Source organism: Poromitra crassiceps (genome assembly GCF_964638095.1).
Source record: "Poromitra crassiceps genome assembly, chromosome: 14".
NCBI lineage: Eukaryota > Metazoa > Chordata > Actinopteri > Beryciformes > Melamphaidae > Poromitra > Poromitra crassiceps.
Window position 1 is genome coordinate 31,741,411 of NC_139633.1, and position 14,176 is coordinate 31,755,586.

Below are 14,176 nucleotides of genomic sequence, written 5' to 3' on the forward strand. Positions count from 1 at the left end.
GACCGCCCAAATCCCGTTTGCGCAGGCATTTTGGGGCACAGATGATTTTGGCACGTCTCTAATTTGTACTTGCGACAGGTGCCATGAATGTTTCGCATCCCCACCAAGAATTGCATCCCCAACATCTTTCGGGGCTGTTTTAACTTAGAAATCAGGGAGGTCACGTCTACCAGACAATTATATCACTTTTAAACAGTTCATTTCTGTATAAATCATTACAAGTATGCTCCCGTGATGTGGGGATGCTTTTTTTTTGCTGCTGGGCAGGGGAGCAAAACTCGGCATACCACCTGGACAAATGCGCAAGGCGGACTGTTATCTTGCCTGCATTAAGGCACGTGCAAACAGGTGCGCAAGCGCTAATAGGGGATATCGCCTCTCGGAAGATAGGGCCACGAGTCTCCTGGCCAATCTAGGAGGGTTTTGCAACCCTATCTGGACCGTTTTATTTTTGGCTCTGTGAAAGCAAACTGAATCAGTTGAAAAACGAAACCATGTATTATTCTTGCGTCAGGTGTGAACCAAGGAGGCGGACTATCAGGTTTGAAAACGGCTTTAATTTTGAGAAACACTAACACTAACAATGCCACTGGTGTGAGATAGAGGCGACACCTCTCACCTTTTGATTTGTCGCGCTGCCTTTTCTGAACGCCTCTCCCTCCGTGTGCGCAGGTGATCACGTCGATAGGCGAGCTGGTGGAGATGTGCTCGCCTCAGATCCTGTCAGGCTGGCGGCCGCTGTTCAGCGCTCTGAGGACCGTCCACAGCAGCAACACCCACACCAAGGACTACCTGCTGGGAGAGTACTCCATGGGTACAGCTCACACCCACACGCTCTGGCCCCAATACACTGCACAGCCAGTTTGGAAAACCTCGACTTGACCTACCTACTGTCTTTTAGAACAGTTCTTAACCTTTTTTTTTTATATCAGGGACCCATAATTGAATCCATATTTGGGCCACGGACCACCATCTGATGAGATTTGGGTCTCTTAGGGTTAATTACATCATGAGAATATTTTTTATTGTATTATGGTTTTGTTCAGAATTCCATAGTCTCGCTTACCAGACTTCATTGTGCGCTGTACCAGTGCAGGAGAGAGTCTGGCTCAACTCACTCTCATTCTGGTATAGCAGGGAGGGGGAATGCTCCGTTATCTTTACAACCATCCACCGAAGGTACCAAGCAGGCCTGCTTTATTGCGAAATCCAAACCTCCGTAAAAACTTGCCATTTTCAGCGTGTAGGTTGCTAGCTAGCGTTGTTGTGGTTAGGGTGAGGGTTAGGTAGGTTGCTAGCTAGCGTTGTTGTGGTTAGGGTTAGGTGGGTTGCTAGCTAGTGTTGTTGTGGTTAGGGTTAGGTAGGTTGCTAGCTAGCGTTGTTGTGGTTAGGGTTAGGTGGGTTGCTAGCTAGCGTTGTTGTGGTTAGGGTTAGGGTTAGGTGGGTTGCTAGCTAGCGTTGTTGTGGTTAGGGTTAGGTGGGTTGCTAGCTAGCGTTGTGGTTAGGGTTAGGGTTAGGTGGGTTGCTAGCTAGCGTTGTTGTGGTTAGGGTTAGGGTTAGGTGGGTTGCTAGCTAGCGTTGTTGTGGTTAGGGTTAGGTGGGTTGCTAGCTAGCGTTGTTGTGGTTAGGGTTAGGTGGGTTGCTAGCTAGCGTTGTTGTGGTTAGGGTTAGGTGGGTTGCTAGCTAGCGTTGTTGTGGTTAGGGTTAGGGTTAGGTGGGTTGCTAGCTAGCGTTGTTGTTGTTTCACAGCGGCGGACACATTTGAGAGCTGTAACACACAGGGAACGGAAAGGGATTTCCCTTCGCTCTGAGATAACAGTGAAACTATGATTATTAAAAAAGTAATTATTCAACATTTTCTAATATAATTGAAGTAATGGTGATGCTTAAATAAATCATCAATTTGCTGGGGACCCTCCTCATGGAGCCCTGCCGGTGCCCGGTCTCCACGTTGAGAACCACTGTTTTAGAAAGTAGTGTAGTCTGCTGTCATTTGTTGCTGCCATTCGTATTGTTGTCAGATTAGATGTGAGTGTTTTCTTTTGTTTTTGTTTTTGTTAGTTTTTTAAGGGTGGATATTTTCATCCTGGAACTCTCTTTATGGAAAATTCTTGATTTAGAGTTCAGTTCATTTGTTCTCATACAATTTAAGTAAGTTTTATTGATTGTTTCATTGATTGACTGATTGATTGATTGATTGATTGATTATAGCTTTTTTGATTATACTGTAAAAGAATTTCACCACACGATGGTCTACTTCTAATTAATAGAAACATTATGGTTGTATGATAGTAATAGTAGCCTAAACATTTTATTTCAATTAGATTTTTCTTTGTTTCTCTTTCTTGCTTGCTTGTTTTCATTCCTTGTTTTTATCCTTCCTCCCCCCCTCCCTCCTGCTCCTGTAGGGAAGTCGCAGGCTCCGGTGTTTGACGTCTTTGAGGCGTTCCTCAGCACAGACAACATCCAGGTTTTTGCCAACGCAGCCACCGACTACATCATGTGCCTCATGAAGTTCGTCAAAGGCTTAGGTCGGTCTCGCTCACGCTTGTACACATGTTGTTGTTTTTGTTTTTAACATGTATGTACTGTATATGTATGTATCATGTCACATCTTCTTTGGTGTGTGTATTAGGAGAGGTGGACTACAAGGAGATAGGAGACTGTGTCCATGCGTCTGGTTACAGCTCCACTGACCTCTGCCTGCCGGCCCTCGACTACCTCCGCAAATGTTCGCAGGTAGGAACCATTCTGCAGGACAGCCTTACATCCTGTTCACAGTGGGTGTTACACTAAAATCAGTCCCCAGCAGTGGTGGAAGAAGTACTTTTATGCAATTAGAAAGACCACCACATTCACCTTACTGCGCACAGTATTTATTAGTTGTATTAGTAACTAGGGGTGTCACAATATATCGTCCCACGAAATTTCGCGATAGTAAAACGTCACGATATGTATCGTTGAGATGAAATCTCATATCGTGAATTTTTTTTTTTTTTTTTTTTTTTTTTTTTTTCAAAGTAGACAAATAAACGTCTTTGTTTGTTGAAGTTCAATGTGTGGAAAGTAGTTCAGTTGAACAAGTCTCTGAAGAGACACATGAGAAGTTATACAGGAGAGAAACCATTCAATTGAGTTTCTGGCAAAACTGTTTACTTGACAGGAAAAACTGAAGATGCATAAAAAATAGACTAAGAAAAGTCTTGTTGTTTGAGTTTGAAGAAAAACTGAAGATGCATAATGAGAATTTATACTGCTGAGAAACCTTTTAGTTCAAAGTAAATCTAAGTGACGGTGTAACTCATTCTATTTCAAGATAAGCCTTATCTCCAATCTCATGTTTTTTCTAGTTGTTATTGTAATAACAATTTCCCACAACAGCATGTTTTGTATTTGTGCATTTCAAATAAAATACTACTTTTCCAGTCATATATTGTCATTATTCAAGTTTAAAAAAATATTGTTAAAATCGTATCGTATCGTATCGTTATCGTGAACCCAGTATCGTGATACGTATCGTATCGTGAACTGAGTGTATCGTGACACCCCTATTAGTAACACTTTACTGTGTTACTAATAAAACAAAAAGCGGTTTCCATAAAACTGTGATATAAATGAAACAATAAGTAATAAATAATAAGCGTTCTCAGCGGGAGATATCACCGATGCAGCCATCTCGTTGCCATATCCCACCCGACTGTGTTTCTAGAGCATGTGCACAAAGCGACGTCACCACGGCGGTGCGTTCACACGCAACAACAACAGAGCACTCAAGTAAGGGATTCCCACACAAAACGAGGAAATGGTGGTGTTTTGGTTAAATTTGGTTAAATCAGAACCGATTGTGTTTACACTTCCTGTGGCAGAGCTTATGCCCATAGCCTGCTTCCAGTGAGTCATTTAGCTTTGACCAGAGATTATCTCTGGTTTGAGCAGGTAAAACAGCCGGTGTTTTGAACAGGAAGTTGTAACACAAACGGGTCAAGTGTGCGGCGTTACATCAGGGGAATACTAATGCATCAATTAGGTGATTGTATTTTGAATTCATAATATGAATCTGCAAAGTAACTAGTAACTTAAGTTATCAAATAAAGGTGGTGGAGTAAAAAGTACTAGATTTTAGTAGAAGTATGTAGCATACATGTACGTAGTTACTTTCCATCTCTGGTCCCCAGAATGGCGACTTGAAGGAGCTTATGAACTATTGGAATAGTAAACTTCTGCTGTTGCTTCATTTTAAGCAAAACGCGGGATTCACAAGAATCAATAGCTTTTAGCTTTCATGTTGCACAAAAAAAGAAGAAAGAAAAAAATGTATACCTAGTGTGCATGTTGCAGTGTTTGGCTGTACTACAGCCAAACACTGCAACATGCAACATGCAAAATACGGAAAAATGGGAGAGGTAGTACCTCTCCCATTTTTCCGTATTTTTTCTTTAAATTCTGAACAGCCGACCACTGCCGTAGCATGAAAAAAAATTCAGGATCATGAAAACTAGCAAGTAATTACCTGGACTAAATCTAAATATCTGATATTCGGTTGTTAACACTGACGACAGACGTTCACCCTGCGTCGCCTTTCGGGGCCAAGCGGCACCGCTCCTCATTCGAAACCAACTATGGCGGAACCCGTGAATCTTTTTAGACGTCTTTTTATGAATACTTTTTTAACGTAACATAGCTTACCAAGAGAATCGTTTCAAAAATGTCTGTGCAGCAGCTGAAGTTAGTGTGTTTGGGAGCAGTTCTTACCTATTCCCTGTGGCCAAGTTAAGCCGTGTTGTGTTTGACTGACCGCTGTGACCTAGTGACGTGTGTTGTTTGACTTGTTGTTGTTGTTGCTTGACTGACAGCTGCTGGCTAAGATCTACAAGATGCCGTCCAAGCCGGTGTTCCTCGGGGCGCGGCTCGCCAGCCTGCCAATGAGATCGCAGGAGCGCTCCATCAGCAGCGAGGACGGCATGGACTGTGTCCTGCAGGAGTTTGATGATGACACAGGTAGAGCCAAACCTCTCCTGTCCTCCTCTCCTCCTCTCCTCTCCTACTCTTCTCTCCTGTCCTCCTCTCCTACTCTTCTCTCCTGTCCTCCTCTCCTCTCCTACTCTTCTCCTCCTCTCCTCCTCTTCTCTCGTCCTCTCCTCTCTTCTCCTCCTCTTGTCTCCTCCTTGACTCTTCTCTCCTCCTCTCCTCTCCTCCTCTCTTCTCCTCCTCTCGTCTCCTCCTTGACTCTTCTCTCCTTCCTCCTCTCCTCATCTCCCCTGCTCTCTTTGCTTCTAGTCTCCTCTCCCTTCCGCTCTCCTCCTCTCCTCCTATCTCCTCTCCTCTCTTCTCCTCCTCTTCTCTCCTCCTCTCCTCTCGTCCTCTGCTCTCCTCCTCTCCTCTCTTCTCCTCCTCTTCTCTCCTCCTCTCCTCTCCTCCTCTCCTCTCCTCCTCTCCTCTCCTCCTCTCTTCTCTTCTCCTCCTCTTCTCTCCTCCTCTCCTCTCCTCTCTTCTCCTTCTCTCGTCTCCTCCTTGACTCTTCTCTCCTTCCTCCTCTCCTCATGTCCCCTCCTCTCTTTGCCTCTAGTCTCCTCTCCCTTCCTCTCTCCTCCTCTCCTCCTCTCCTCCTATCTCCTCTCCTAATGTTCTCACTTCATCTCTCCTCCCCTTACTACCTTTACACTCCTCTTGTTTTCTCCTCTCTTTGCCTGTCCTTTGCTTTCCTCCACTTTGGTTTCTCTGTCTCTCTGCCTCTCTCTCCTTTTCACCAACTTTGCTTAATTTTCAATTCAATGCAAAATGTCATCACCAACTCGAACAGCGTCAAGTCAACCAGAATAAAATGGAAACTTCCTGTTAGAACCTTCACAATAATGGCAATTCAATAAAGTCATGGCTTTATTGATCTGCATTTCAATGTTTTTTGTATGATCCGAAATACACAGAACACATAGAACACAGACAAATTGGAGTTAACTGTTCTGCTTTTTTATTTACCCACTAATAATTCTGTCTATTTCTAGCGGGACTGATGCAGCTTCATAGGACTAAGCATAACTCAATTATCCACATTAGGGTTTAATCCCGGGAAACGGGATTCCCGGGAATTGCCATCCAATCCATTTCCCGTTTCCCGGGAAATGAATGACGGGAACCCGGGAACATATTGGAATAGGCCTATATTTAGAAATATGCTACTTTCTTAAACGATATAGCCTATGTTTTAAAAGGACATGTAGGCTAATATATTTGCTAGCGGATAGCTTCTCCGACAACAATGCTACACCCAGTAATTTGAAATGTGATTACCGTATATCCTTTGCAGAGTGGAATTAATTTCTGATTTTATTTCGGCGTGTTTTGGCTATAAGCTATGGGCTTTGTCTGCTGTGCGCCAGTGCAACACACTGAAAGCTTATTGCACCAAGCCTAATTAATAATTGTTAATAATAATTGTTTATTTTCTTGTCTTTTCTACTATATACACTTCTGTCTGTTGGAGACACAGGACAATCAAAACCAGGACAAACCGGTTAAAAAACAGTTTCTACCCAAAAGCAATAATTGCACTTAACGCTGTTTAAATGCACCAAGGCTGTTGTTCTTTTTTGCTGCTTTTTCTCAGTGCAATTTGTGGAGACGTGCGGATAGGAGGAAGGCCCAGAATGTATGAATGTCTCTTTCTTTTAATAGGGACTTGTTTACATTATTTATATTTTATCTGATGTCTGTTTTAGTTCATTGACTGTTTGTCTGTATAGCTCTTTTTTTTTACCTTTTAACACGGCAGAGGATGCACTTCAATTGCATTGTTATGTAAATGAGAATGACAATAAAGAATCTTGAATCTTCTGACCGTTAATGCAGTAGCCTATGAGTCTACGACACGGCGACACGAGCACCGTGCAAACTTCACCAGCGGTAAAATCTACAATCATTCCATCCGAGCCCCGCGTCCTCGGTCCGTGTGCCCCAGGTTGGGCATGATGGTCTGGTTGTAGGCGAGTGTCCGTGCAGCGGGCTGGAGATGGACTGATAAAAGCCATGCTCCGCTATGCAGTATAAAGATTATGGCATGGGCGCGGCCTCCAGAGCGCCGCAGCCCATATCCTAACGCACCGCAGTGCCAGATATGACAGCATGTTGATGTTGTGCGTCAAACGGGCTGATTCAAGGACGCGTTTACGGCTGCATTCCTTCCAAGGCAGGTTCCACAACTCTAAGAAAATGGTTAGCCTACTACAGGATTTATTCATACTCCAATTATTCACCCTATTGGTGAATTATATAAACCCTAACGGCACTATAGGCTATATGTTAATTTCTAATGTCAAATTGCGCTGTTTTGCCTTAATTAATCATTATTAATGCCACCAAATAATACACTCGGATCAGCTTGGGAACCAATAGGTTTATATTTCTCCTTGATTGCATTAAACAAAATCAATTTACCGGGGTTCCCGTTTCCCGGTATGCCTCATTTTCGGGGGGAAATATGAAACCCTAGTCCCTGATAACTAAATAAATAAAGTAAAGGGGGTACTGTGTTGTATGGTGTCTTCCAGGTCTGATCCAGGTGTGGATCTTGTTGCTGGAGCAGCTGACAGCAGCCGTGTCAAACTGTCCTCGCCAACACCAGCCTCCAACCCTGCAGCTGCTGTTCACACTGCTCCGAGAGGTCTCCGCTGTGCCAGGTGACGCACACCCGCACACACACATGCACACCCGCGCGCACACCCGCGCGCACACACATGCACACCCGCGCACACACCCACGCGCACACCCGCACACACACATGCACACCCGCGCGCACACACATGCACACCCGCGCGCACACACATGCACACCCGCGCGCACACACATGCACACCCGCGCGCACACACATGCACACCCGCGCGCACAAACATGCACACCCGCGCGCACACACACATGCACACACATGCACACCCACGCACGCACACATGCACACCCGCGCGCACACACATGCACACACATGCACACCCACGCACACACACATGCACACACCCATGCACACCCACGCACACACACATGCACACCCGCACGCAGGCTGAGAGTCATTGGTTTACTTCATGCTGCAGACAGCACGTTGTACTCTATATATTCAGGGGTCAGCAACCTATGGCCCGGGTGCCACCTGTGGCACGTGAAGGGTTAACCACTGGCACGGCAGCTCACAGTAGCCATAAGTGCGCAATTGAGATTTTGTGTAGAATTGTTGAAGTGCCCTGTCAAATGACCTACTTCACAGCTATTTGCAATTGCACGGCATGTTATTTAGGATATTTACGGTAGTGACTCACTCTCTGCCTCTGATTGGTTGCCTTCCATGGCAGCAGCAGAGCAGTGAGACACCACTCTCTTACTAGATTGCTCTACAGCTGCCGTGGAAGGCAACCAATCAGAGGCAGAGAGTGAGTCACTACCGTAAATATCCTAAATACATGCCTCTGGGCAGCAGAAAGCAGATGAAAAATGCCAGCGCAGAAGACAGAGAAGGACCGTGCTGTGTATCTTGTATAGTGCTTTCATTTCAATGTCCTGATTTCGGAAGGAATAACGTTACATTTTGATGTGCGAGTCATTCATCTTGGTGTGGCACATTGATTGACAAGCAAAATTTAAATACGGTACTTAACTCATTGAATGCCATGGACGGACATGTTCGTCATTTCAAGTAGTAACGTAGAGTGCCAAGGACGGACATGTTCGTCAATTGCGTTTTTTGACGGTGGGGCGTCGATCAAAGCCTTCTGCCTCTCCTGTACAAATATTATAGCTATTGGAGGTCTATAACCTATTTTACAGAACCCTTAGGTGGCGACAGTGCTCTCCACATAACAGAAAGGCAAGGAAAAAACAAAGAAGAAGTCGTTATGGAAACGGAAATCGCATCGCATCCGTATGCATCGATATGCTGAAGCACGTTACTGCAGCTGTGCCTGCAGCAGCCAATCTGCTCCCACAATTGAGCCGCTCCGTGTCGGTTGCGACAGCACGACAGCACATCCACACCGTGGAGTTGTTATTCTCAACTGGAAGCATCGTTGCCGGTGACAAACACACGCGGAACGCTGTAAAAAAGCTGGATGTCGCGGGTGGCACAGCAAACTCAGCAGAGAGCCACCACAGACAGGAGGAGGAGTGTGCAGTTGAGGCGAGGCGGGGCGGGGCGGGGGGGGGGGGGGGGGCACGCAGAGCAGCACGCAACACCCAGACAGACCCAGGCAGCAGGACAGGATTGACAAACGCAAGCCAGAATATCCGATGCCCACCAGCAGCAAGCTTCAGAGTCAGTGATGTGCTTGAAATGTTTAATTTCACAAAAGGCCAATTATCTCAGCTTCTAGAAAAAAATTGCTATTTTTGGATGAATCAAGCTATTTTCTCCGGCTCATAACTAAAGAACGGAAAATGGGATCAATATACTTTTTTTTGCAGATGATAGAATAGAGTCTCATCGTTCTTTGTGCGTGTTCAGTGTTTACATAGTAATATCACACAATATTCTGTGGGCCTCGAGAAATCACTGAAAACGCTCTGAAACTCTGGCACTGGGAGCGTCCGTTCTCCAAAAGTGGCTGGCACTCAATGAGTTAAATATCAAAAAGGTTGCCGACTGGAATGTATAGACCAATTTGGAGTGGACGTCGTCGGGTTAGTCACTGCAGTTGCGCTTGCAGCATGCTAGCAGGAAATCTGAGGAAACAAGTGAAAGCGAAACTAGAGAGATCCCCAGAGATCCCACGGGGAAAAAGACGTCTTGTGCCGTCTGACGCTGGGCTTTCCCACTAGGAATATGAAATAGTCCGGCACTGCAGCTTTGGCCATGTAGTAGAGCTGGGCAATATAATCGATTCGGCAATATATCGCGGTATTTTATTTCCCGATACTGTATCGATACTTGGACGCCAAGTATCGCGATATAATATATATATATATATTTATTTATTTTCTTTGCAGGCCATGCCATGCCAGGCCTCTGCATCTGGTGATTCCCACCCATAATCGATACTGTATCGATATTTCCCATATCGATGCGTTCAGTAACACTCAACACTCAGTAGTTTTGACTAAATTTGTCCACTAACTTATCAGTATAAAGTGATGTACATATTATTACACTACTTGGGTGGTACACAGTGTGTTGTATCTTTAGCTCTATTGTTTAATTTTGAGTCAATTCTGTAGAATATCGCAATATATCGCAATATGTATCGCATCGCAATATATCGCGATACAATCGTATCGTGACCCAAGTATCGTGATACGTATCGTATCGTGAGATCCTTGCCAATACCCGGCCCTACCATTGTAGTTGGATCCTAGACCCATCCTGACAGTGAGTACGGGTCAGGAAACCTCACCCCATTGAAAGAGTTAACTTGTTTGTGTAAGATAACCTGTTTGTCGCTGGCAAAGCTTTAAAATACGTGGCGGAGGCATTCAGACCTTCCATATTTCTATGATACCTGAACCGCTAACTGTCACTTTCTACAACCAGTTCGGCTCCGCCCACAAAATACGTAATCGCTGTTTGCAAACATATACGAGGTGTATAAACAGCTATACAGTATGCAGTCTATATTCACTATACAGTATGTATCACCGGACATGAATTGAAAGTTCTGAATTGAAAGTGATGTTAAGTGTATATGGACAAACACGCCCCCTAACCTCCTTCTTTCCTCCAGGCCCGGGCTTTGCCATCTTCTCGGTCATCCAGCTGCTGCTTCCTGTGATGTCTCTGTGGCTGCAGCGGAGCCACGGCGACCACGCCTACTGGGACGTGGCCGCGGCCAACTTCAAACACGCCATCGGCCTGTCCTGTGAGCTGGTGGTGGAGCACGTCAACAGCTTCATACACTCAGGTGACACACTGTCCTGTGAGCTGGTGGTGGAGCACGTCAACAGCTTCATACACTCAGGTGACACACTGTCCTGTGAGCTGGTGGTGGAGCACGTCAACAGCTTCATACACTCAGGTGACACACTGTCCTGTGAGCTGGTGGTGGAGCACGTCAACAGCTTCATACACTCAGGTGACACACTGTCCTGTGAGCTGGTGGTGGAGCACGTCAACAGCTTCATACACTCAGGTGACACACTGTCCTGTGAGCTGGTGGTGGAGCACGTCAACAGCTTCATACACTCAGGTGACACACTGTCCTGTGAGCTGGTGGTGGAGCACGTCAACAGCTTCATACACTCAGGTGACACACTGTGAGCTGGTGGTGGAGCACGTCAACAGCTTCATACACTCAGGTGACACACTGTGAGCTGGTGGTGGAGCACGTCAACAGCTTCATACACTCAGGTGACACACTGTGAGCTGGTGGTGGAGCACGTCAACAGCTTCATACACTCAGGTGACACACTGTGAGCTGGTGGTGGAGCACGTCAACAGCTTCATACACTCAGGTGACACACCATGTGAGCTGGTGGTGGAGCACGTCAACAGCTTCATGTGGATTAGGTGGATAAGTGTTGGGTAATCGTCTGTCACTAAAAGTGTTGGATAAGTGTGGATCAGGGCTGACACACACACAGTAGCGCTGTGCACTCGCAGCGCAGCGGCGAGTGTGTTCGCCGAGCAACGCGCGAACACACACACACACTCCATCTCTCTTTCCTTCTCTCTCTCTCTCCTTCTCTCTCTCTCTCTCCATTAACGGAGAGAGAGGTCTCCTCCGAGCAGGTCTCATCCAGCAGGTCTCCTCCGAGAGAGAGAGAGAGAGAGAGAGAGAGAGAGAGGAAAAGACCTGCTGCAGACGGGACACGCCCACACAGTCCGCGGGAGAAAATACACTCTAAAATCTAATTGATTCTCATGACTTTTGCCATGACTGTCAAACCTAAATTTATATACTTTGCGACGTTCATCATCGTTCAAATTTGGCTGGTGGCTTATTAACATAGATTACTGTGATGTGATTAACTCAAAATGCTAAATAATAAAGAAATATTTCTGGTTTCCAGGGACTTAAAGTGATGGACTTAAAGTGATGGATTTAAAGTGATGAGATTTGTTCCAGAAGTGTGAGAGAGAAGCAGTCAGCTGGAGGGCAGCACACAGAGCCACAGAGAGAGCTTCAGAAGAAAACAAGCATTCACAAATAGGTTTCAAACCCAAGGCCGACCCGGCCAGTACCAGACTGACCCGGCCAGTACCAAACTGACCCGGCCAGTACCAGACTGACCCGGCCAATACCAGACTGACCTGGCCAGTACCAGACTGACCTGGCCAGTAGTACCAGACTGACACGGCCAGTACCAGACTGACCCGGCCAATACCAGACTGACCTGGCCAGTAGTACCAGACTGACACGGCCAGTACCAGACTGACCTGGCCAGTACCAGACTGACCTGGCCAGTAGTACCAGACTGACACGGCCAGTACCAGACTGACCTGGCCAGTACCAGACTGACCTGGCCAGTACCAGACTGCAGACTGACCCGGCCAGTACCAGACTGACCTGGCCAGTACCAAACTGACCCGGCCAGTACCAGACTGACACGGCCAGTACCAGACTGACACGGCCAGTACCAGACTGACCTGGCCAGTACCAGACTGACCTGGCCAGTACCAGACTGCAGACTGACCCGGCCAGTACCAGACTGACCTGGCCAGTACCAAACTGACCCGGCCAGTACCAGACTGCAGACTGACCCGGCCAGTACCAGACTGACCCGGCCAGTACCAGACTGCAGACTGACCCGGCCAGTACCAAACTGACCCGGCCAGTACCAGACTGCAGACTGACCCGGCCAGTACCAGATTACATACGCTTGGTCGCTTTGGGTTCCAGACCTTTATTAAGCCGTCTTTTTGTTCCTGTCCGATTGATTGGTGCAATTGAGTTAATAGCATAATATCGCCCCCTGTTGGTTCATTTACAGACTGACTTGTAAACTGATTATCTTTGGGTTGTGGACTGTTGGTCAGGAGGACAAGGCATTTGAGGATGTCATCTTGGGCTTTGGGGGGGAAAGGATGTACATTTTTCTCCATTTTTGACATTTGATAGACCAAACGACTAATCGATTAATTGATCAAATAATCGACAGATTAATCAATAATGAAAATAATTGTTAGTGCAGCCCTAGCTTCCACTTGTGTACAGTATGCAATCAAAAGAAAATCTCCAATGGGTACATCTGAGTTCACTCCTCCATACTGAATATGTATGTGTGTGTGTGTGTGTGTGTGTGTGTGTGTGTGTGTGTGTGTGTGTGTGTGTGTGTGTGTGTGTGTGTGCGTGCGTGCGTGCGTGCGTGCGTGCTTGTGTGCATGCATGTGTGTGTGCATGCGTGTGCGTGTGTGTATGCATGTGTGTGCGTGTGTGTGTGTGTGCGTGTGTGCGTGTGTGTGCGTGCCCTTCAGATATCGGCTATGAGTCCCTGATCAACCTGATGCTGAAGGACCTATTTAAGCTGCTGGTGGCATGTGTGTCTGAGCCTGCAGAGACCATCTCCAGAGTGGGCTGCTCCTGTATCAGGTCACACACACACACACACCTACACACACACACACCCAGACACACACACACACACACACACCCAGACACACACACACACACACACACACACACACACACACACACACACACACACCTCGTTGGAGGAAAAGATGGTTGAATGTTGACTGTTTCTTATTCTTGAGTTGCAATGAGTTCCTGTATCAACGTGTTGTTTAAACACTCTGAGAATACAAAATACAACGCATCTTCTTTGTTTGTTGTTTGTTTGTTCTTTTACATTAAAAAGAACACACCGAAGTCTGAAGAACCACTTCCCAACTCCCGAAATGGAACAATCCGAGCAGCGCGTGAATGCAGCATTTTGTCATCGGCTCCGTCGCTACTGTCTTGGCTGTAAAACAGCCAAGACAAGGTGTCAAAAATAATCGATTATAAGATGCATCGCGATGCGGACGTGCACGATTCTGCATCGATTCACAAATGTCAAAAATCGATTATAAAAAATATATATATATATATATATAATAAAATATAATGGAAGTACATGCAGTTGTTTATTTTAATTATGGATCATAATACAATGCAATTCCAAATGCACTTTTATTTTAAAAGTAGCCACACAGTGACAAAAAAGAAAGTGAGAAAAAATAAATCATGTATTGCGGAAAAAAGTGATGCATCGATTTAAGATGCATCGA

General features: G+C 45.9%; 1 protein-coding gene across 1 annotated transcript in view; it reads left to right on the forward strand.

Moving 5' to 3' along the window:
* arfgef3 (ARFGEF family member 3) overlaps positions 1–14,176 on the forward strand; it is a gene marked incomplete at both ends in the record, with an annotated part of 134,229 nt that overhangs the window by 94,849 nt on the left and 25,204 nt on the right. The window contains 7 exons of the mRNA XM_083650524.1: positions 673–814; positions 2,409–2,531; positions 2,636–2,739; positions 4,854–4,998; positions 7,545–7,673; positions 10,692–10,868; positions 13,382–13,496. Of these exons, the coding sequence (XP_083506650.1) occupies positions 673–814; positions 2,409–2,531; positions 2,636–2,739; positions 4,854–4,998; positions 7,545–7,673; positions 10,692–10,868; positions 13,382–13,496 (935 nt within the window). The remainder of the gene's footprint in view (positions 1–672; positions 815–2,408; positions 2,532–2,635; positions 2,740–4,853; positions 4,999–7,544; positions 7,674–10,691; positions 10,869–13,381; positions 13,497–14,176) is intronic.